The sequence below is a fragment of the Brachyhypopomus gauderio genome, chromosome 12 (genome assembly GCF_052324685.1).
Source record: "Brachyhypopomus gauderio isolate BG-103 chromosome 12, BGAUD_0.2, whole genome shotgun sequence".
In the NCBI taxonomy this organism is placed as follows: Eukaryota; Metazoa; Chordata; class Actinopteri; order Gymnotiformes; family Hypopomidae; genus Brachyhypopomus; species Brachyhypopomus gauderio.
Window position 1 is genome coordinate 15,729,958 of NC_135222.1, and position 24,193 is coordinate 15,754,150.

Below are 24,193 nucleotides of genomic sequence, written 5' to 3' on the forward strand. Positions count from 1 at the left end.
GCTCTCACGCCACACATCCGATTTCTCACGCCGAAAAAAATCTAGTTTATTTACCTCTGATCTACATCTATGATTTGAGTTACTAGTTCGCTCTGGCGCCAACCACCGGCGATCGATCTATCGCGATATAACACTTAATTTGTGTCCATTTTACATCCCCCCGTCAACATTTTACGTTCGCCACCCAATAAATAAAAATAATGAATAACATACGTGGAACGATACACAAAGTAAACGAGGTATGTGTAAATTAAGCGCAAAGACGTGTCTCTTGAACACTTGTGAGTTATTATGCATATTTTCAAGTACCACACAGTTATTCTCGAATGAAGAAGTAGTGGGTTGGCGCACGACAGCGCATTAGAGGGTGGAGTTGGATGTGGGCGGGGTTGGATGTCCAACTCCGCCTTCCTGCAGGCTGCAGCGAGACATACTTGGGGAAACGTGCAGAACGTGAGATTAGCAGCATTTTTTATTTCACCAGAAGATGGCAGTATACTCCAAAAAAGCTATTTTAAATTTCACCAGAAGATGGCAGTAGACTCCAAAAAAGCTATTTTATATTTCACCAGAAGATGACAGTGGATACTATACTATACTATACTATACTATACAATTCTATACTATACTATACTGTATTATACTATACTATAGCGGCAGATGGCAGTGTATACTATACTAGTATACACTGTATATACTATACTGCATATCCTCCCGAAATGCTAGGCTGAATGGTTGGACATCCATCCCTCTCCCCAGAATCCCAGGCTGAATGGATGGCCCCCACTCATGTTCACCTCACCAAATCTGGCCCTCACTGCAAAAAGTTTGGACACCCCTGGCGTATGGACACTTTGCCTTCTTGTGCTCACGAAACAAAGCTCACCCCCTCACATAGAACAAGCCAATAATAAAAGAAACAGAACCCGGCACTCGAGTTTCTAGTAATTTTTAGGGATTTTCTAAAAACAATGAATGCCATGTGCCAGAGATCTGGCTCAGATCCATGATGGGCATTTCTAAGCAACAAGTGCAGCAGCTTCAGGGCCCTGGGGCCCACGGTGCAGAAAACAACCTGTCATACAAAATGGCACACATGCTCACATTGGTTTGTGATGAGGTCTAGGACTGGAAACACGGACCTGCTGAACAGCGGAAAGGAGGAAATACGATGGCGAGGACGGATGACACACCGACGCATGACACGAAACCGTTGATGTTTACAAGAGAACAATATGCACTATTCAGCACACCAGACCACGACGTTGCCACTCCCGTTAAAACAGCTCATCTTGGCACAGAGCCACGTGCGGCCCTGTCACTGTGGTAAGCTGGCACATCGTACAGGAGAGGCGAGGGAGATGAGGGAGGTGTGGTCCTGTGACTGAACGCCAGCACTTCCACCTAACTCTGCTGCGGTTGATAAGGCCAAAGTGTTTTGGATGCCAATACGGTCTCTGCGAACACTATGAAGTTCTATTACAGCCAGTGAGGGAAACGGGGCTTTGGGGGTGGTGGGGTTTTGGGGGGTTTTTTTCATTGAGGAATACGTTCATCAAAATGTACTTCCACAGCGAATCATTCCATCACAGATCCGTTCAGCAGTGAGTGTAATGCACTGGGCCATTAGCAGAGTTTCTTGGCATGGTTGAGATAGCCAGTGTAATTCTGTGCAGGAGGACTCTCACAGTTAATCTGCTTTACATATATCATACCCCTATTACTGTAATCCCATTGTAAGCATCAGAGTTATTATTCCTCCGTGTGTGTGCAGTGTCACCGAAAGAGGACACGTCTTGAACCTGTGAGACCGGGCTGACCCCCATCAGCAGGCGGGCGACAATGGGGAGCGTGGGTAGGGGCGGGGCCCGGTTGGGCCCGGGCCGGGTGGCTTTCCCACTTTTCCCACATCCCCCGCTGGCCGGACGACAAGATTAATTGAAGTCGTTAAGCCGAAGGCCATGATGAACTGCCAGCACCTGCCTCTCCTGGGCTGTCGATATGTGGCGGATGAGGTAGCCACAGCGATGGTTGCCTGGGGCGCGGTAAAGTGCATGGACAGACATGGAGAGGTCTCTTCATGACACGTGCCCTGCTCGGCTGGGAACCACTGGCCAGTACTCTCTCTCACAAATGTGAAAACTGAAATCAATTACCCACCCAAGTGCATCTGAAAGGAGGGGTTGTAAGCGAGGTACCTCAGTATATTAGACAAGACCTTGTCTAAGAGATAACAGAAGTTTGGTACCTGGCTTAGTTCTGGAAACTTATTTTAATTGAACTTTTTAATAAACCTTTACACCTTTCTGGTGTGTTTTGAAGAAATTTATTTGTTTAGTCTTACAAATTTGTTTAGTCTTACAAATAAATGTCTCATTAGATCAGATCTCAGATTTCAGAATCAGATTTTCCTTTGTGGACAGAAACGCACACACACACACACACACACACACACACACACACACACACACACACACACACACACACACACACACACACACACACACACACACACACACACAGCCCTTTCTTTAGGCCTCTCTCTGCAGCTTCTTGGAAGATGTGCTGCTATGACTCCACTTTTATAACCCCGCCATTTCCAACGGCTCCTATCGCCCTGACAACACCATCTTTGTGAAAAATAACTTTAAGAAAAATATTTTTTATTTATTTAATTTTTTAAAGATGAATGCACTAGATTTCAATGAGAAAATACAGAGAACCATAAAAAGAAAACAATACTAATCGTACCTTAATACTAAGCGCTCAAGTCAAGTCAAGTCAGTCAAGTCAAGTCAGTCAAGATAACTTGTCAAAAATCTATGTAACAAGGTTAACACAGAAGTTTGAAATTGCGTTTGGCCAGTTCCAATGTGCAGTTTAGCAACATATATTGATAATCACTCACTAACTCACTTACACACACACATACACACACAATCAGTGCAAATTAACATACTGTTACAGAATATTAACATAGTAATACACACACACACGCACACACACACACACACACACTCACATACACACACACACACACAGTGTGCAGTAAAAAAACAAAGGCTAGACACACACACACACACACACACACACACACACACACACAGTATGCAGTAAAAGGGCTAAAATACTAGACAATAGGTAGGTATACATACATACACATAGCAGCAGAAAGGACTAAAATGCTAAAAAATGGCGGCGCCCTGTGAGGCTGCGGCCATGCTAGCTCCCGATAGCGATGTGCTTTTTGTGTTAAATACGTTGTCTTTATCGTCAAAATCTCCTTCAAGAATCAAGTACAACTGGAGTACATTACTTGGACTGAGAGACCATAGCAGTACAAAGGACATATCAGGAGTTAACTTCGCCACGGATCTAGAATCTCTACTCAGTCTTGGAATTCTATCCCAGCGTGACAACGGACCCTCCGAGGCAGCGGGCTCATCCTCTCCCACCAGCCGATACTGGAAGCAGCGAAAACGGCAGGGGAGAGCTAGCATGCGCCGGTGGAGGAAGCGAGGCTGTAGAGCTGGCATATCCAACAGACTGAAAAGAAACCCCCACAAAACAGCGCTACCGTCTATTTTCCTATCCAACGTCCGCTCACTGGAAAACAAAATGGACTATCTCAAACTGGAATTAACTACACAAAGAAACGTGAGGGAGTGCAACGCGATCATCCTAACCGAGACGTGGCTTCACAACACCGTTCCGGATAGCGCCATTCAGCTGGAAGGGCTCACAACATTCCGTCCGGACAGAGACCACGCCAGTACGGGTAAATCTCGGGGAGGTGGTGTGTGCATTTACATAAATAACAACTGGTGTACAAATGTTACTGTCATCACAAGCCACTGCTCAGAGAACATTGAGTTTTTAACTCTCAACTGTCGCCCATTCTACCTTCCGAGAGAATTCAGCACCGTCAACATCACAGCTGTTTACATACCGCCCAGCGCTAACACAAAAGAAGCGCTCTCCATTCTGTACCAGTCTGTGAGTACACTACACATCACACACCCGGACTCGGTCTGTCTAATCGCTGGGGATTTTAACACTAGAGCTCCTAGAGAAGCGAAAAATTTCACAGGGCTTGGTAGGGTCCATGTAGCCCACTCCCCTGCTGTGAAGGGATTAACGCCCATTGTCTTGGTAATGCGGTGGAAGCGACTCACCCCCAGCTCATACGCCTGCCAAAGCACAAGCTGGCTCACCCCCAAGCTCATATGACCAAAACGCCAAACGTGATACTTCACGAAAAAGTTGAAGTTACAAGCAGACTGTATGTTACCGATACTACAACAAACGGCAGAAAATTTGTAGACTCGTGTTTCAAAAGTTACAATTCAATCGCACGTAGAGACGACAGTTTCTCGAATGAGTCCCGTCAAACAATAAAAAAAAATAAAAATGTTTGAATCTTGCTCTTTGTATATTTCATATACTATACTATATAATATTTGTTGTAATCAAACACTTTCTGTTTCCGCGTTTGAATTCGCGTTTGAAAAGCTAAGAAATTATATGGCGCAATTAGCTTGATGCTAATGTTATATAGGAAATCCCATATCATTGCTAGCGAAAATTAGCATGGTCGCGTTGCATCACTGCATCACTGATAAATGTTGTGATCTAAACAGCAGGCTGGAAAAGGAGAGGAAAAGACAGGAAAACAAATTCATGTGCTCTCTATCTATCTATATATCTATCTATCTATGTATCTATCTATCTATCTATCTATATTTGTGTTAGAAGCATTTGATAGAAGCATTTGTGTTTCTGCTTGTTTGTGATCTAAACAGCAGGCTTGAATCTTGCTCTTTGTACATTTCTCATACTATCTATCTATCTATCTATCTATCTATCTATCTATCTATCTATCTATCTATCTATCTATCTATATTTGTGTTAGAAGCATTTGATAGAAGCATTTGTGTGTCTGCTTGTTTGTGATCTAAACAGCAGGCTTGAATCTTGCTCTTTGTACATTTCTTATACTATCTATCTATCTATCTATATTTGTGTTAGAAGCATTTGATAGAAGCATTTGTGTTTCTGCTTGTTTGTGATCTAAACAGCAGGCTTGAATCTTGCTCTTTGTACATTTCTTATACTATCTATCTATCTATCTATCTATCTATCTATCTATCTATCTATCTATCTATCTATCTATCTATCTATATTTGTGTTAGAAGCATTTGATAGAAGCATTTGTGTTTCTGCTTGTTTGTGATCTAAACAGCAGGCTTGAATCTTGCTCTTTGTACATTTCTTATACTATCTATCTATCTATCTATCTACCTATCTATCTATCTATCTATCTATCTATATTTGTGTTAGAAGCATTTGGTAGAAGCATTTGTGTTTCTGCTTGTTTGTGATCTGTGATCTGTGACTTCTGGGTGCAGAGACTTTCTGGGTGAGGCTGCTGCCTCAGTCTTGCTCTGTGAATTAACATAATAAAGGGTGATGTTTGGCTTTGCTAATTGCTGGCAAGAAGGAGAAGAAGGAGGGGTGATGTCCTCAGAATCCTGAATTCTCAGGAGCCCTAGTGTTAATCAGGCCAACTTAAAAACAGTAATGCCACACTACCACAAATATGTAAACTTTGCTACAAGAGGGGTGAACACACTTGATCAAGTCTACACCAACATCAGACAGGCTTTCAGAGCAGTTCCCCACCCCCACCTGGGTTCATCAGACCATCTCTCTGTCATGCTAATTCCAGCTTACAGACCTCTGTTGACGAGAAGCAAACCAGCTGTGAAACAGATCAGGGTCTGGCCAGAGGGCTCCACAGGAGCTCTACAGGACTGTTTTGACACACAGACTGGTCTGTTTTCAGGGAGGCGGCCACCACCAACCAGGACGTCAACCTCACCGAATACACAGACTCAGTAACCGGTTACATAACAAAATGCATAGAAGATGTAACCATCACAAAGGACATTACAGTGAGAGCAAATGAAAAACCCTGGTTCACCAGGGAGGTGCGTGAGCTCCTAATAGCACGCAACGCTGCTTTCAAGTACGGCGACAAGGAGGCCCTCAAGTCAGCCAGGGCCAACCTACACCGGGGAGTGAGAGCAGCCAAGCGTGCTTATGGACAAAAAATCAACTCACACTTCACAGACACGAAAGACCCTAGACGCTTGTGGCAAGGCATCCAGTCAGTCACAGACTACAAGCCAGCTCCCCCACCATGTGAGGAAAACACAGACTTCCTCAACTCACTGAACTCATTCTTCAGCCGGTTTGAAGAAAATAACACCACAACACCCACTAAAGCCATCTTCAATACAGACAGCACGACACTCCAACTGGACCCAACGGACGTGAGGAAGACCCTCCTCAAGGTGAACCCCAGGAAAGCTGCAGGCCCAGACAACATACCTGGGCGTGTGCTCAGAGACTGTGCTGACTCACTCACCGACGTCCTCACAGACATATTCAACATCTCTCTGAACAAAGCCATCATACCAGCAAGCTTCAAAGCTACAACCATTGTACCACTACCTAAAAAGTCACCAATATCATCACTTAATGACTACAGACCCATAGCACTCACTTCCATCGTGATGAAGTGCTTTGAAAGACTTGTAAAGGCCCACTTAACATCCACCATCCCCACTACTCTGGACCCATATCAATTTGCTTATCGCCCCGGGCACTCCACTGATGATGCTATAGCAACAGCACTCCATCTATGCCTGGCTCATCTGGAGAACAAAAACAGTCATGCACGGCTGCTGTTCATTGACTTCAGCTCTGCGATCAACACTGTCATCCCCCAACACCTAGTGAACAAGCTAAGTCAAATAGGTATCAGCACCTCACTGTGCAACTGGCTGCTGGACTTTCTCACAAATAGACCACAGACAGTCAGAGTTGGAAATAACTCCTCAGCGACCACCATCATAAACACCGGGGTCCCGCAAGGATGTGTGCTATCTCCCCTGCTGTTCACGCTGATGACCCACGACTGCTGTGCCAGATTTGATACAAATCACATCATCAAATTTGCCGACGACACAACAGTGGTGGGTCTCATCACTGACAACGATGACTCAGCATACAGAGAGGAGGTACAGCAACTCATTAACTGGTGTGAGAAGAACAACCTGCTTCTCAACGTCAACAAAACAAAAGAAATAACTGTGGACTTTAGGAAAAAACAACAAACACACATCCCACTCATCATAAATGGCAGTGCTGTGGAATCTGTGAAAAGCACAAAGTTCCTGGGAGTGCACATCACAGATGATCTCACATGGTCTACAAACACCACCGCCCTGGTCAAGAAAGCACAGACACGACTCCACTTCCTGCGGAGGATGAGAAGGGCCGACCTGCCCACATCCGCACTCACCACCTTCTACAGGGGTGCTATTGAAAGCATCCTGACCAGCAACCTCTCTGTCTGGCATGGCAGCTGTCTATCTGCAGACAAGAAGGCACTACAGAGGGTGGTGAGGACTGCAGAAAAGATCATCAGATCACCCTTACCAGCCATCAAGGATCTGTACACCTCACACTGCTTCAGGAGAGCAATGAACATCACTAAAGATCCAACACACCCAGCACACAAACTGTTTTCAATACTCCCATCAGGGAAGCGCTACCGTAGCGTACGGTCCCGTACCACCAGACTGGGAAACAGCTTCTTTCCACAAGCCATCAGACTCATCAACACACTGATGAGAACTACATAAACATTCCAAAGTTACTCATAATCATTCCATTTATTTCATCATGCACCTTGCACTTTACCCTTGCACCTTACATATTACATCCACCTTACATATTACATCCACAAGCTCACTGTTGGTACCGGTACAGTGGGTATCAGAAACGTCCTCAGTTCAACGAAAACATCCAGAAAGCAGCACTGGTTTATTTGATGTGGTTGACTACGGCAAAGATCCAGGGAAATGACATGGAACTGAGAACTGTCAAAGATCTCTAAAATTCAACGTCAGACGATCATTTAAAAAAGCAGTTTGCAGATTATAGGACAGCACTGTACGAGATTTTATTAGCCTAAAAAACACTACAATCGGCGATGAAGGAATCCAAGAGTGACTGATAAACCATCCTTGGCAACAGACAATAGAGTGGATATGTATGCAAATCTGCTTGGCACAGAGGCATATATATGACAGATGCAGGTAATGAAGTATCCAGTTTCTCTAATGAGAGGACCAATGAGAGGGTGTATTATTATACAGTAATGCATATTCTATAGTAGTCAAAGGTAACAGTGGTAAGGCAAAAAAGTATGTTACAGTTTCACTGTTCTGAACTTGCATTTCCAATGGCAACATTGCCATGCTCTTTGTTTTGTTTTGTGGTTGTATCTGAGTATTCCGCATGTTCCTTGTGTCTTGATCTTGACCTGCCCTTTAGGTGGATACAGAGGAAGAAACGTCAGGAGAACCACGATTCAGTAGAGGTGACCCATCCTCCCACGCAGGGAGGAGGGTACGGCTCGAGAAAAGAGACCACCTCCCCATGGCTGCTTGTGCATGGCTGCCTGGCCATGGCATAAACGCGTTCCTGATCTCGCGCATGCTCGTTTGTGTGCAAAACAATGGCCGACGCCAGCGTTTAGTGCAAGTGGAAATACCTCGTTTTTGTACACAAACGAATCTTACATTCTAGTCTTGTATTGGCAGTGAATATGTTCATAAAGTTACTTTGTGGAAAGGAAAACTTTTAAGAATAGCCTGTTAAGTTATCTGCATTGTAAACTTCGCATGGGAACAATGTACATCCTAAATTCTGCAATGTGTGATACTGTGAAAGTAAATAGATAATAACAGTGGAAGGAGATGTATATTAATTTAATTAATTTAGTAATGCTGCTTGATCATTTATATATATATATATATAACTACCATCAGTCTGCTTGTCTCATCTAATTTTAATTTTAATAAAATAAAATAAATATTTCATCTATAATGGGTTAACCTATTATAGTTGTGTAATATTTTATTGTTTGGACAGATGCCTGGCATTATGAGGACGAGCAAAGTGATGTAATGGACCCTTTCGTGTTTGGCTTTCAATCTGTGCAAGACATGCACCATTTTATGGCAGAGGTGCTTGACAACTTGTGAATACCAATCAACTGTAAATTGAACAGTGTTTAAAGAGGGTAAGCCATGGGGCTTTTGCAAAAATAAAGTTCTAAATGGAAATCTTTTGTTTGTGTTTTCATGTATTTCTACCTGAATTTTATCTGCAAAACATTAAGTTTAATGTGCATTGAAGTTTTCAGATCCTTTGCAAACATCCTTATAATGCCATATGGGATGTTTCGTAAATACAAAGAGTGAAGGTATAACTAGTATATGTAGTTATTTATGTAGAAACGGTAAATTTGCTAAAAATATATATATATATATATAATACAATTTTAAGCTTCTCATTTATTACTTTTATTTTGAAATTCCTATCAAATTACGCGATACTATAAAGGAACTTCACCAGCGCGGTGCAGCCATGATGAGAGAGCCATGGTGAGAGAGTCTCCCAGTCTCGCGCCGTATACTATTGCACGCAGGGGCGCAGATGGCACTGGGGATTTATATTGACCCCATCCGAAATCTAGCATCTAGGTTTCGTGTCCCCCCCAGATTAATATTGAGGTCATCAACAGGCGGTCCGGATCCGAACAAATTACGTTTGCCACCCCCCGCTCAACAAAATACGTTGCCACCCCCCCAACACATTAAATTACGTTCGCCAAGTCGGAGCTATCTGCCAAATTTGGCGTGCGGAAAAATATAGTTGATTACCCCTGATCTACAAGCATAAACGTATATATTGTACAGCTTGGTCCCCCTCACTTCAGAATTTCTATCTGCATACCTGCTCCCACGATTGACACAGGGATGTTTTCTCAAAATTAATTAATATACACTGTAAAAAACAAAACTTAAAATTGCTCGCCTTACTATGATTTTTTGTCATAATTTAGTTTAATTGCACCATAAACCAGACGTGTGGACTCGAGTCACATGACTTGGACTCGAGTCCGACTCGAGTCACTAAACTGATGACTTGTGACTTGACTCAACAACATCACTGAAGACTTGTGACTTGACTTAGACTTTACCTTTACTGACTTGGACTTGGAATCGCACTTGAGCTTTAAGACTTGAAAAGACTTGAAATCCTTATTTTAACATAATAAATAAGTAATATAGAATCACACAACTGGATCATTTTGTATTAAATGGTGCCGTAAAATGTGAACTGCTCAGCTCAGTTTATCTGTAACCGATCGGGGGAGAGGGGGAGGGGGGAGGGGAGGCAGCAGCGTTGAATTTGTGCGGAGAGGACAAGCAACATGCTCCCAAAAATTATCCTGTTCAATTATAAAGATTATGCTGTTGTGAATAAAAGAACTGTGACATGCAAGACATGTGGAGTCGGGATAAGAGATGGAGATGCAGGCACTTTAAACTTTGTTCGACATTTGAGGCTGCACAAACAAAAGTAAGTCGCTGCTATGTATATTTCACATAATGCTATAACGGTTAGTTAGCTAGCTGGTATGTGATAACGCGGGGGTCGGAAATTAACTTTTACAAGGGTCCACATGAGCAACTTGACTTGTGTGAGCGGTCCGCACCAACGATAATTCGAAAGCCGGGACCGGGGGGACTGACGGACGGACGGACGAACGAACGAAAGTCACTGAGGCGAGAGGGGGGGTAGGTGACGACGACAATTGCGAACATCTCACTCAAGCGAACCGAAACGCCTCAATCGCCTAACTTTAGTTAGTCTGACTAACTTAATATACCACTAATCAACTGCATCAATTGTGTTAAATATTGAAATTACATCTGGTGACTTGACTAGGACTTGAAGTTTAAGACTTGGGACTTGACACGAGACTCGCTTGTATTGACTTGGGACTTGACTCGAGACTTGATTGTATTGACTTGGGACTTGACTCAAGACTTGATTGTATTGACTTGGGACTTGACTCGAGACTTGATTGTGAAGACTTGAGACTTAGGCTACTTGTTACTTGCAACTTAGTGACTTGCTTATATGACCCAACTTCAGTTAGCTATTCTAGTATTGAATTTAGAGATTTATGTACATGTGAAATATACATTATCTGAACAAGATATTGTAGCGTCGGGCCAATGGGGGGTGCCAGAGGGTGACGTCATTACCCATGAGCCCTTGTGGCTCCGGCCCTGTTATGCGTATTATGTGGTGTTTATGTCTGTATAGTGTTATTAATGATTATTAATTGTGTGTTATTAGTTAAGTCACCCCGGTCCATTTTTTTTATGTACATGTGCATTATCAAAGTTCCCCCTCCATGTATGTGTAACGTTGCCGTCTTTATGACCTCCCCCTGTGTTTCATGTGCAAGGCCAAGCTATTTGAGGCCTCGAGTTTGATCTGATTGTGCCAATTTTCTTGCGAGGTGAGAATAAAACCTCTGTTCTTGATAAGAATGGACTTGTCTGCGGCCTCTTTCTCCCACACCACGCCACAATATAATAAGTTGGCACAACTTTAAAAAATTTGGTACTCTTGGTATGTAAAACTTAAATTTTGAGGTTCATATACATGGGCAAGATAAATTATCTGAACAAGATATAAAAAGTTAGCATAACTGTAACGATCTGCGCGGGGCAGAACAGGGAGGCGGACACAAGCGCTGAGGAGAGCGAGATTTATTACAGGAAATTCCATAGGCAGAGTCGATGTAACGGGCATGGGTCATAACGGGTTGGCAATCCTGACATGAAATGTACAAAGGCATGAACACGGACAAAGAAAACAACAAGGAAGACTGACTACGGAAGGGCAGGCAAAATACACGGGTGACGGGTAACACAAGGCGCAACACGGCAGTACTCACGATGAACGAGATCTGACAACACAGGCATAAACAAAAAGACCGACAACCAGACCTGGGAGACACAGGGACTAATATACACAGGACTAAACCAGGGACAGGTGATGACAATGACACAGGGGCGTGGTAACAAACAAGGAATCCATCAAAACCAACGAGCAGGGCGGGACAAACAGGCAGGGAACACGGACATGAGGGAACCCAGAGTGACAGCTACGAGAGGGGGCGTTGCCCTACGTGACAGAACCCCCCCTCAAAGCGTGCCACTCCGGGGCACGCAAGGGCAGACAGGACAGGGACAGCGGACACAGGACAGACCGGAGGGACAGGACTAGACAAAACAGGACGAGGGACCTGGGACACGGCATGACACGGGACACAGGGAGACCGGATAGGGCCAGGGTGAGGCACAGGAGCAGGGCTGGACAGGACAGGACCGGGGACAGACACTGGAGCGGGGCCAGGGGACAGGGCAGAGGCTAACACTGAGACAAAAACGGCTTGGACTACAGAGACCGGCACAGGAACAAAGTGGGTCAGGACTTGGGGAACAGACACGGGGACAGGGACCTGGAGGAAACGACCAGACACAGGCACAGGGACGGGCACGAGGACACGAACAGGTACACACACAGGAACTGGGACCAACACAAAACCAGGGACAGAACATGGGAGCAAGGGGAACATGGGCAACGAGACAGGGGCACACGGCAGAGCAGGGGGCACAAAGAGTCCAGGCCCAATAGAGGGCAGCACAGTCTCTGGGGACACAGGCGCGGCCGGGCGGCGGGCAGCGGGCACAGGCGCGGCCGGGCGGCAGGCAGCGGGCACAGGCAGGGTCCGCTGGCGGGCAGCGGGAACAGGCAGGGTCCGCTGGCGGGCAGCGGGAACAGGCAGGGTCCGCTGGCGGGCAGCGGGAACAGGCAGGGTCCGCTGGCGGGCAGCGGGAACAGGCAGGGTCCGCTGGCGGGCAGCGGGAACAGGAGCCGGCGTGGACGACCCCTCCAGGGTCGCGGGGACAGGAACCGGCGTGGACGACCCCTCCAGGGTCGCGGGGACAGGGACCGGCGTGGACGACCCCTCCAGGGTCGCGGGGACAGGAACAGGCACGAACTGCCGACGGGCAGCGGGGACAGGAACAGGTATGAACTGCCTACGGGCAGCGGGGACAGGAATCCGAGGTGAGGAGATGCACTCGGGGGGCGGAGCCACCAAGCCGACGTTCTCGGGGGGCGGAACCGCCATGCTGACGTCCTCGGGGGGCGGAACCGCCAAGCCGACGTCCTCGGGGGGCGGAACCGCCAAGCCGACGTCCTCGGGGGGCGGAACCGCCAAGCCGACGTCCTCGGGGGGCGGAACCGCCAAGCCGACGTCCTCGGGGGGCGGAGCCACTATACTGACGTCATCGGGGGGCGTGTCCGCCAAGCCGACGTCCTCGGGGGGCGGAGCCACCATACTGACGTCATCGGGGGGCGTGTCCGCCAAGCCGACGTCCTCGGGGGGCGGAGCCACTATACCGACGTCATCGGGGGGCGTGTCCTCCAAGCCGACGTCCTCGGGGGGCGGAGCCACCATACTGACGTCATCGGGGGGCGTGTCCGCCAAGCCGACGTGGCTTGTACTCCCCCCCAAAAAATACATGGGGGTGTCCTGTGGAGTAGCCGGCGGGATCAGCGATGTTAAGTCCTCCTCCTCAGTGTCCGGGTTGAGCCTGGAAGAACACACAGACACAGAAGCCTCTCGGTTGCTCTCTCTGCGACGGCTCCGCCTCCTCCGAGGCGTCGGGAGCTCGCAGTGGCCACCGAGAGCAAACCGAGGGTTAAGCCAACGCTCGTCTGTGCGCTCATTCCGTCTGCCCGCTGCTTGCACCACAGGTTGCTCACGCCTGTGGTGTTCGCCAAGCCGGGCAGACACGTAGCGCTCAATAGGAGTCTCGACGCGAAAGCCAGTCGAAACCGAAAGTGACTGGGCTTTCGTTGGTGCGCGTCGAGACCTCCGTGTTCCCACAGCGCCAGGGGAATTTCTGTCTCTGGTTCGTTCACGCTGTGATATCGGAGAGTTGAACTGGACCGAACCAGCCAACATCTCATCACAGCGATTAAACTCACCAGAGTCTCGCTCCCTCGCTGTGTCCTTGTAAGGTCGGTCTTTATGTAACGATCTGCGCGGGGCAGAACAGGGAGGCGGACACAAGCGCTGAGGAGAGCGAGATTTATTACAGGAAATTCCATAGGCAGAGTCGATGTAACGGGCATGGGTCATAACGGGTTGGCAATCCTGACATGAAATGTACAAAGGCATGAACACGGACAAAGAAAACAACAAGGAAGACTGACTACGGAAGGGCAGGCAAAATACACGGGTGACGGGTAACACAAGGCGCAACACGGCAGTACTCACGATGAACGAGATCTGACAACACAGGCATAAACAAAAAGACCGACAACCAGACCTGGGAGACACAGGGACTAATATACACAGGACTAAACCAGGGACAGGTGATGACAATGACACAGGGGCGTGGTAACAAACAAGGAATCCATCAAAACCAACGAGCAGGGCGGGACAAACAGGCAGGGAACACGGACATGAGGGAACCCAGAGTGACAGCTACGAGAGGGGGCGTTGCCCTACGTGACAATAACTTGAATCATTTGGAATTATTTGTAGGCAATACTTAAAATCTGAAGTTTATATACCTGTGAAAAATAAATAATTGGAACAAGAAATAATAAGTTGGTTCAACTGTGAGTGAATTTTTTAAAAACTTAAGAGTTTGAGTTGGGATCAAAACTCAAAAATCGAGTGCAGTAAGTTGCCTTGAAATTTTGAGTTTTCTCAACTTTTTCGTTTTTACTGTGCAGCTTTTATTAAGCAGAGACCCTGATTATTCTTAAACTTTTGGAAGTTACATTAAGAATATGATTCTGATTTATTCAAAGCCCCATGCAAACATTCACATGAGACAAAACGATAGGGTCCAGCTAATCTACTGAAGCACTCAAATGCATCTTAAATTGATTCTAATTACAGAAATAAGTAGAAGTAATCAACTGCAGAAGTTCACTGAAGTAATCAATGACAGGGTGGAAGAAGCCAACTATGCATCGACAGCTTGGAGACAGCTGGGACTTTGTGCTCATGGAGCTGTGAGATCACACCACTGTTCTTGACTCTGCTCACCCAAAACTGTGCAGCAAAGCACAGCTGGAGTCACACTATCATGTTCAGTGATGCCATGAACGTGCAGGGTCACAGCATACCCAGAGGAGATGAGTCTGCCTACAGACAACTGAGCACAGTCAACAACCCTTCTCTGAATATGGACAACACAAAAGAGATGGTTGTTGACTTCATGAAAGTGCAGCATGCTCACAGTGATCATCAGAGCCTTCTGTGGATATCATCAACAATGGCAGTTTTCTTGGTGTTCACCTAGTGGAGAATCTCAGCTGAACCTTCAACACCAGCACCACAGTCAAGGAAGACCAGCAGAGTCTCAACTTCCTGAGGAGGCTGAAGAAAAACAAAGCCCCTACCACCATTCTCACAATGTTCTACAGAGGGACCATAGAGTTAGGGGTTAGGGTAAGGGCATCCTATTACTGCCTGGGCTGGTGGTTGCACCATCTTGGACCTCAGGAATCTACAGCAAATAATCAGGAGAATATAATCAGGGCCTTTCTCCCCTCCAGCATGGACATTTACACCGCAAGCTGCATCCTCCAAGCCACCAGCATTGTGGATCCTACACACCCCTCACACAAACTGTTCTTTCCCCTGCCATCAGGTAAAAGATATCGGAGCTCTCGGACTCTCGTGGACAGACTGCGCAACAGTTTCTTCCCCCAAGCCATCGAAGTCCTCAACTGCCAGAGACTGATCTGACACTCCCCCATGCACACACACACACACACACACACACACACACACACACACACACACACACACACACACACACACACACACACACACACACACACACACACACACACACACACACACACTTACTCCCTCACTTTTCACTTTTTCTGCACATCTAAATAAGGTCTGTTGTCAGAATACTGTGCTACTGTGTATCACATTATACTAAAGTTCACAAATTTTTTCATATTTCATAACGTCCACAATAAAGTATGTCCCCTCTGTAACGTGACCCTAACAGTTTGAGACAACTGAAATCTGCAAACCATTTGAGGTGCCTTAACTTAGCCACAACAGAATACGGTAAACCAGATGAGAAGGGGGTGGGATTGGTGGAACTGGGTTCTGGGCATGTTTCCCCTGAATAACGGACATTCATGCGTGGAAGAAGATTGAAAAAGGCGAAGCTGTACTCGTTGACACTTCTCACCCGCCGACATCTGCCTATGAACCCACCACCACCACCACCATGACCACCACCACCAGCCCCTCGCTATCCTGCAGCTCCGTTTGCCCACACATAATTCGCCCAAGGTTTGTGCGAGCACACTCTCAGGGATTGGGCATCAGAGAGAGCCAGACATCGGGCGGAGCAGGGCGGGCTGAGGGGCCGTCAGGTTCATGGTCTTGTTGAACTCTCGGCGGGGCGGACAGGCGGTGAGAGAGTACTGTCTCAGTACCCAAGGACGCTAACAGTGGCCCAGAGCAATCCTGTCACGGACAGCCCCAGTGGCCGAACCAGGAGTGAGATCAGTGAGCCGGCAAACAATCTCAACCTCCAGCCGCTGCTGGTTGTAGCTCTTAACTAAAAGAGCCTGACCGGCTCCACGTTGGGGCCCTTCACGCTGCCATGGGCCACGTCAGTCTGGAACTTAAGAATTCCAGGGTGGATTTTTAGGACTCACAGAAATGGAAAAAGTCGAAATAAAACTTGCAAGCACATTTTGATAAGGAAATGTCTCAACATTCATCTCCTGGAAAATGTGCCAGGCAATGTTTCAGATGGCTTTGTAAGCAAATCTGATTGGCCAATAGCAAGCACAACAGTGTTATGTATAATAGTCAATATGATCAATATTAAACCAGCATGCACACAGGCATTTTATAAAGGCACACCCTCTCATATAGATGCACACTTCCATAGATGAGCAGAGCTCTCGCTATACCACACATTCACCAGGGCACCAGCGGGGGGCGCTCTCACCTTAGCGATCTGCACACACCAGTTGAGCAGCAGCTGTGAGCCGATGTTGTCCTTATGCTCATGTACGTAGTCCAGCAGGCAGCCGTGGGGCATCAGCTGGGTCACAAGTTGGATGGTGGGGCTCAGGCCCACGCCCAACAGACGCACCAGGTGGGGGTGATCCACGCTGGCCATGATCAGCGCCTCCTGCTGGACGGGAGGACAAGACACACGTTAGAAACCTTAGGAGGCAGCTCAGGGGAGAGCGTTTCGCTAAAAGGAGAAGCTTTAATGTAGACCTGAGCTCATCACACATTACCATTACCAGATTTAAGAAAAAGGGACTACGGCCAAGGTAGAAGCAAAGCTGGTGGCATGGTAGACCGACCCAAGAACAAAGGCGATTTCAGTGCTCCGAGCAAGACAAGCAAGGCAGTGAATGGTGGAATTCAAAAAGACCTCTCAAATCCCAGAGAAAACATTAACATTAGCCCTGGAGGGGGAAAGAGAAGGAGATAGAGAGAGAAAGAGAGACAGAGAGAGATAGAGAGAGAGACAGAGAGAGAAAGATAGAGACAGAGAGAGAGAGAGCGGGAGAGAGAGAGAAAGAGAAAGAGAGACAGAGTCCATTTCTATGACATTCTCCTGCTTCTCAGTGGAGGTGACCCCCATTAGTGATACTGACCCCAACAACGTGTACTGAGTGTGTGAATTATTGCATATGTGTGTGTGTGTGCAGGGAGATGAGAGCAGTGTTTCTAACAACATATAACTAGGACACATGGTGCATGAACACACTTCATGTGCTTCATGTGATCCATATAAAACAGCTTTTCTTGGGGACAACACAGTGTATGGGCAAGTGTGACAGGGGAATGTTAATGGTTCGCACACACACAGATATTTAACCAAACACCTCAGTGTCTGTGTGGGGACTTGTGTTCCCTTCCACAAATATACCTTGCACCTCACAGACAAACACACACACACACACACTTGCTTTTAGACAGCCAGAGAGAGTCGGAAAGAGCAGTGTCAGATTGTACAAGGTGGCTTATTTTTGAGGTATGCATATGCTGAAGTAAACCTAACAATATGTTGAGTTTCTATATTTAGGTACGGGCTGCTGAAACAGTTCATACTCTGGAAACACATTTCATCTCCATGGCATGCATACGGATTTTAGTGTGTGTGTGTGTGTGTGTGTGTGTGTATATATATATATATATATATATATATATATATATATATATATATATATATATATATAAAGGAGAGAGATTGCCGGGGGTTGGTGACAAGAGGGCGTGCGAGGCTGCTCAGCCATCCACCCCGTGAGCCCACGTCAGGACCTCTGTCCACCCATGTTCCTGACCCCCCCCACCTCTCCTCTAAGCACGTCCTATGGGTGACCTCTGTGATCAGTGGGATGGCACTCACGTGGACGTGAGGTGAGGTCAGCTCTTAGCAACCAACTCACGTACCAAGCTCCTCGTGGCTGAGGTTATAGAACTCGAAGCACCCCACTTCTCACGTTTTATTCATTTTTACCAGCAAGCCGCACTGATCCGGCCTGTCGGCAGGTCAAGAGAGTAGAAAATTCTAATTGAAAACTGAAGTTAAGGAAACATTTTTGCGCCCTTCTTGTCTGTTGAGCACGGAGTAGCTGTTGAATTTGTACTGGTTGCGGTGTGCAAAGCCCTCGAGCCGCCAGAGTTTTTATGTGACTAGATAATAAAAATGGAACTTTTCATCCATTGTGATAGAGGAAAACATGACACGCCATTAACCGATTGGAATGGCTGCCACGGTGACGGAAAACAGGGAGGCCACATTAATTCTACTCACGTCCATAAACTCTACGCTGGCTTTTGGACCCGTGGTTTCGTTCAGGATCTTTATGGCCACCGGGATCTTCACACTCTCACCCTCCGGGACCCAGATGCCCTGATAGAGCACAACACAGATAATGACTGATAAGAACCATGAACCCCGTACAAATGGAGTATATGCACCGACAGTACACATCCTTTATGTGATAATAAACACTTATCTCACGGACACACACAAAAGCTCTTTTTTTATTTCTCTCGCTCTCTCTGTCTCTCTGTCTCTGTCTCTCTCTCTCTCTCTCTCTCTCTCTCTCTCTCTCTCCTTTACCTTGTAAACAGTGCCAAAGGCTCCTGTTCCCAGGATCTTCACCCTCTTCAGCTCAGTCTCTTTCAGTATGCGCAGCTGAGCCTGGTTTGGTGCTGTTCCGCTGGGCGTTAGTGGCTCCACCAGCTGCTCAACACAAAGATTTGTGCACCCACAGTTGATGTCAGATCAGTACTAAATCCATGTAAAGCACACATCTGCACACAGGTTATTGAACCTATGCCAGTTTTGATTTTTACTTATAAACCCATCTACTGCATTCACTCAAAAAAATCCAAGATCTGCCAATAAAGCCACAATCTGGCATGTATAGTCATGCATGCATTACATTTACTACAGCCAAACTACATTATACAAACATCAGGTCTTTAGCCACGACAGATAAACTGATTCATCTATTAAACTTCCACCCATAGACAAACACACACACACACACACACACACACACACACACACACACACACACACACACGCACACGCACACACGCACGCACACACACTCACAAACACGCAAAACAAATCTTTTGAAACCCTTACAAACTATACATGCACTAATGATCTGTTCCTTCAAGCATGATCGGCCTAGTACACACAGGAAGGAAGTAAATGGCTTCATCTATCAATCTCTCAAGCAGAGCTGATTTTTCAATTGGGCCCAGCCCAACCAATTAATTACGTGGAAACTGAGGCAGTTTTGAGGTCACTCTGTCCACTGCCTTGGGAGAGAAATGCGTTCCCCAAACACAGGTGTAGTTTTGGCTTTCCATCTTGAGATTAACAGAGGCAAGCCACACTGAAGCCATGGAGGACTGGGATCTCAGTAAGAGGAAAAGATTACTTCAGAGAGGGTGAGAGGGATAGTAAGACAGGGAGAGAAAGCAAGAGAAGAGGGAGTGAGAGAAAAAAAAGAGAGAGAGAGACAGAGAGAGAGAGATAGACGCATGAACAGGGGGTAGAGTGTCAAAAAATATCCTACAGTAAAGAGATGTTGACTTAAGCAGAAATTAAAATAGCTCACAGGCAAACAAAGAAACACGTCCTGTGTAAATCGCGAAGGGTAAAACATGAGTGCCCAAGTGTCGGCCACTCGGACTGGGGCTTATCACTGTGTCTCACACAGTGGCATGAGTGTCCACATTCTTGCCACGAGCTGTTCTCACAAAAGGCCAGCTTCAGTGTGACGGCACTGTGTCGGGGCAGCACTGTTCTTCCTAGCAGTGTTCTAACACACGTTGTCTTTTCTCTGGCACAGTGAGATTTGCGACCAGGCATTTCTGGAGGAAGCAGATATCTTAGGGGGGGAAATATGATGCCTGGCAGAACAATAAAAAGCTACAATGACAAGTTCCAGTCAGGTGTTCTCAACCACTTTATCGGAGACCCTTAATATGATTTAAACTTGTCTTAATATAATCTGACACTAGATTCAGTGTGTTAGAATCATTACTGCACAAGTCATGGACTGCATGCAACCTGACAACTGCAAAGTGGTGATCGGGTTTTGAAACCCAAGTTTAGAAACTAGGTAGCTGACCGGGCATCTTGGTGCTGAAATCACAAAAACCGTTAGCAGGAGCTGTCCAGGTCTGTGGTGCTGAAACATAGCCTCAGCATTACACTACAAAAGACAATGTATGCTTGCAAACAGAGCAGCACTGCAAAAATGCCAGATTTTGTGTAGACCTGTTATTTAACATCAGATCTGATTAGGCTGTGGGACAGCACACCAAAACAGAACGGCATGCACTGATAACAAATAACTCTAGACACACGAAGGTGGACCATAACAGGCTTTTAGTCCTGATGTGGGTTACACTTATCCATGTAGCTCTGCTGCAACAATAGAGGGTTAGGGGAATGTCCAATATCCAAGATCACACTTCAGTTGAGAGAGAGAGAGAGAGAGAGAGAGAGAGAGAGAGAGAGAGAGAGAGAGAGAGAGAGAGAGAGAGAGAGAGAGAGAGAGATAGATTTGAACTTTTTTTTCCTTTTATTTGGTATTCTATTTGAGTTTCCATTTATATTTAAGTGAGTGAGAGGCACATTTGAAAGGAAACTTGAGAGAGATTGGGCACAAGTCCCAGGACAGAATTGCTGTCTCAATGAATCACATACACACATGTGTGCGCTCTCACACAAACACAAACACACACACAACACACACACACACACACACACACACACACACACACACACACACACACACACACACACACACACACACACACACACACAGGTTTGCTTTAAATAGATGTCGGTACTTGAGTGTATCAAGCTGTCCATCAGCTCCTGGACATGAGGTCGTCTCCTCTGGCTGTCTACAACACTGATGCTCCTCATGCACATTACTATTCCAACCTGCACTGACAGCCCGTGTTTTTTGTTTAACGGAACACCCAGTCCTTTAGGGTCTGAAGTAAAACTTTCCTTCTCCCAAAATCCTATTGCTATTCTACCGTTCATCCCCGGGCAACTGTCTCCCAGCGCATGACCCCTCACCTCCGTTTCCAGGAAACGCCGCAGCGCCCTCTTCTTCTTGATGCTCTTGCGACGGACGTAGATGGAGACGCTGAGCGCCATGACGACGGCTACAAACATACCCCCGATGACCCCGGCGGCGATCAGCGGAGTCCTGTGAGTTTGGGCCACAAAATGTTTAAAAGCAAATAAGCTCAGCTCAGCACTTGTTCCCCAAGCTCTCGCCTCCAGGATGAGTGAAATTCACACCGTGCTTCTATACTACACTTGAACAGCAGAGAGGACAAACGCAATCACTGAGTTCAATGAATCTCACTGCATTTCAACAAGAGAGCGATTATTGAAATGTGCAGAAAATGCTTAGGAAAACAGAATGGGCCCTGGGGAGTTATTCGTGGCGGGCATCTCCGCATTTGGGCTTTATTATGCAAAGAAATAAGAGTGGTACGAGATGTAGAACAAATGCTCTTACTGGTGGAGGATCTGCTCTGAGGTTCACATGAGCTCTTTCCCAGTGGTAGAGTTCTATATTCAGTATGCAGGAATTTAAAGACATGAAATTTCTCATTGATCTAATGTTTTGCTAGTGGAAAGGAGGGGCAAATTTTCCCCTCTATGTGTGAAAATCCATCTGTAATTTAGTAAAAATATTGGTTTTCTCAGGTTCTCAGGTGCTAAATCTGATTAGTTAAAACATCAGAACTCGCTGTCAGCTGCAAATATAGGTGAGAAAAAACAGCAAATATGTTTGGACACTGAACAACCCGTCTGTTGTTACACATCAGTCTCTGATCCTAAATGAAACATTACAGAACATTACACAGCGAGCAACTGGTACGACGAAAATCACATGACAGTGTCTGATCGAGCAGACCACAACAGCAGCGGCTAAAAACCAATCCCACAACAGTTCCTCCAACTGGGCCCAGTTTGCAACTGCTTAACCACTGCCTACAGATCTACCTCTAAACCAACCACTAGCCCAGTTTTTTTTTTTTTTGGTTTTTCTGCTGTGCCCCCCTTTTTGCGCTCCCCCTACACACACCCCCCATATTGACACATGTGCACATGTTTTAAGCCTGGTTTATACTTGACGTGTCGTGAGGGTCCACGCGGCGAAAATGACGTAATCTCGGTGGCTCCGCACGTTCGCTAGGCCTCGCGCGCTGTCGATTCGCGAGGTCGTGCACCTCTCGAATTTTGTAACTTTGCGCGCGCCGCGCCTCAGCGCAATGAACAAAGTCATGTTTGCAGGGTTCATACACCTTTATAAGGTGGAATTAAAGCACTTGTACGTCATTTTAAAGGTCCATTTCAATATTTCCCAGCGCGTTAAACTTAATAAAGTTAAATATTTATACATATACTCGAAATGATTCGAAATAATTTGCTTTTTAATCACATTATTTAATGGTTATTTATTTTCAAAACGCCCAATCTTAACGTCTTTGCGTTCTCTCATGTTTCGTCCTGGAATTACAAGAGGCTCGTATTTGTTAACGTAATACAAGAGAACTGTTCAGTCAGATAGCTATTTGTTGTGAAACGAAGTAGTTACAATTTCAAGCATTTTCAAGTACTTTAGCCTAAATTCCAGCACTTTCAAACCTGAAACACAAAGCAACATTAAAATTTGTCAGGTAAATGTTCCTTCCCCTGTTTTTGAGGGGTGTTTCTTTATACTACCACATATCGTTTCGGACAAAACTACAAAGAATGTGATGCGGCTAGTATAAACGCCTCCACCATTCGCGCAGATTCATAGATGTATATTTCTATCTATATAGATCTATGTATATATATATAGTGTGTGTATATATTTATTTATTTTGATGCCTGGTGTAGCGTCAGGTAAAAATGTTCTTTCACCGGTTTTGCAGGGGTTTTTTATTCTCCACCCACTCCATTATTTTATTCTCTTATTCTGCCACCTATCGTTTCGGAGAATACTGCAGTGAAGCTCGCGCAAGTATAAACGCCTACACCGTTCACGCAGGGTCGCGCGAGGTGGGCGGAGTCATGCGCTACGGTCACTCACGAAAGTATAAACCAGGCTTTACTTCCAAGCTCCGCGCCCCCCCTGCAATAGCTCCGCGCCCCACCTAGGGGGCATGCCCCCCACTTTGGGAACCACTGCACTAGCCCACTACTGGTCAAAAGCCTGTGTTATGCAGTTATTTGGGACTTATCCATACATCTCTGTAATTTCTACCACTGTATTTCTTATTTCTGAATCCTCTTGAGGAACTCTTGTCCGGCTGATGATGAAAAGTAAGTAATCGCTGTTCTCATGACCAAATGACCACTGTCAGACGCTCTAACCGAAATACATAGGGCGATGGAATCAGGAATACCCCAAGAGTTTTCACACGTTGCACTGCCAGGACAAATAATTGTTATAAAGTTGACGACATATGTGGTACAATATCAGGGACAGGGTGCCTCAGGCAAACTACAGGCAAACCTCTGACCTGTACAGTATCAAATTTTACAGTACTTTTTGCTTGGATAAGCAGCTGTGCTACAGTTATATATTGTATATATAAACCAATACAATG

At 46.1% G+C, this 24,193-nt stretch overlaps 1 protein-coding gene across 2 annotated transcripts in view; it reads right to left on the reverse strand.

Annotated features, from left to right (window-relative positions):
• The window catches only part of LOC143527906 (receptor tyrosine-protein kinase erbB-4-like), a 224,328-nt gene that overhangs the window by 20,982 nt on the left and 179,153 nt on the right, over positions 1-24,193 (reverse strand). Inside the window, exons 17-20 of one of the 2 annotated variants that reach the window (XM_077023281.1) lie at positions 21,657-21,789; positions 19,161-19,283; positions 18,849-18,947; positions 17,022-17,207 (exon numbers count right to left, since the gene is read on the reverse strand). In XM_077023281.1, coding sequence (XP_076879396.1) covers positions 17,022-17,207; positions 18,849-18,947; positions 19,161-19,283; positions 21,657-21,789 — 541 coding nt within the window. Of the gene's footprint in view, positions 1-17,021; positions 17,211-18,848; positions 18,948-19,160; positions 19,284-21,656; positions 21,790-24,193 lie in introns of both variants that reach the window. The other variant, XM_077023280.1, reaches the window with a different exon arrangement.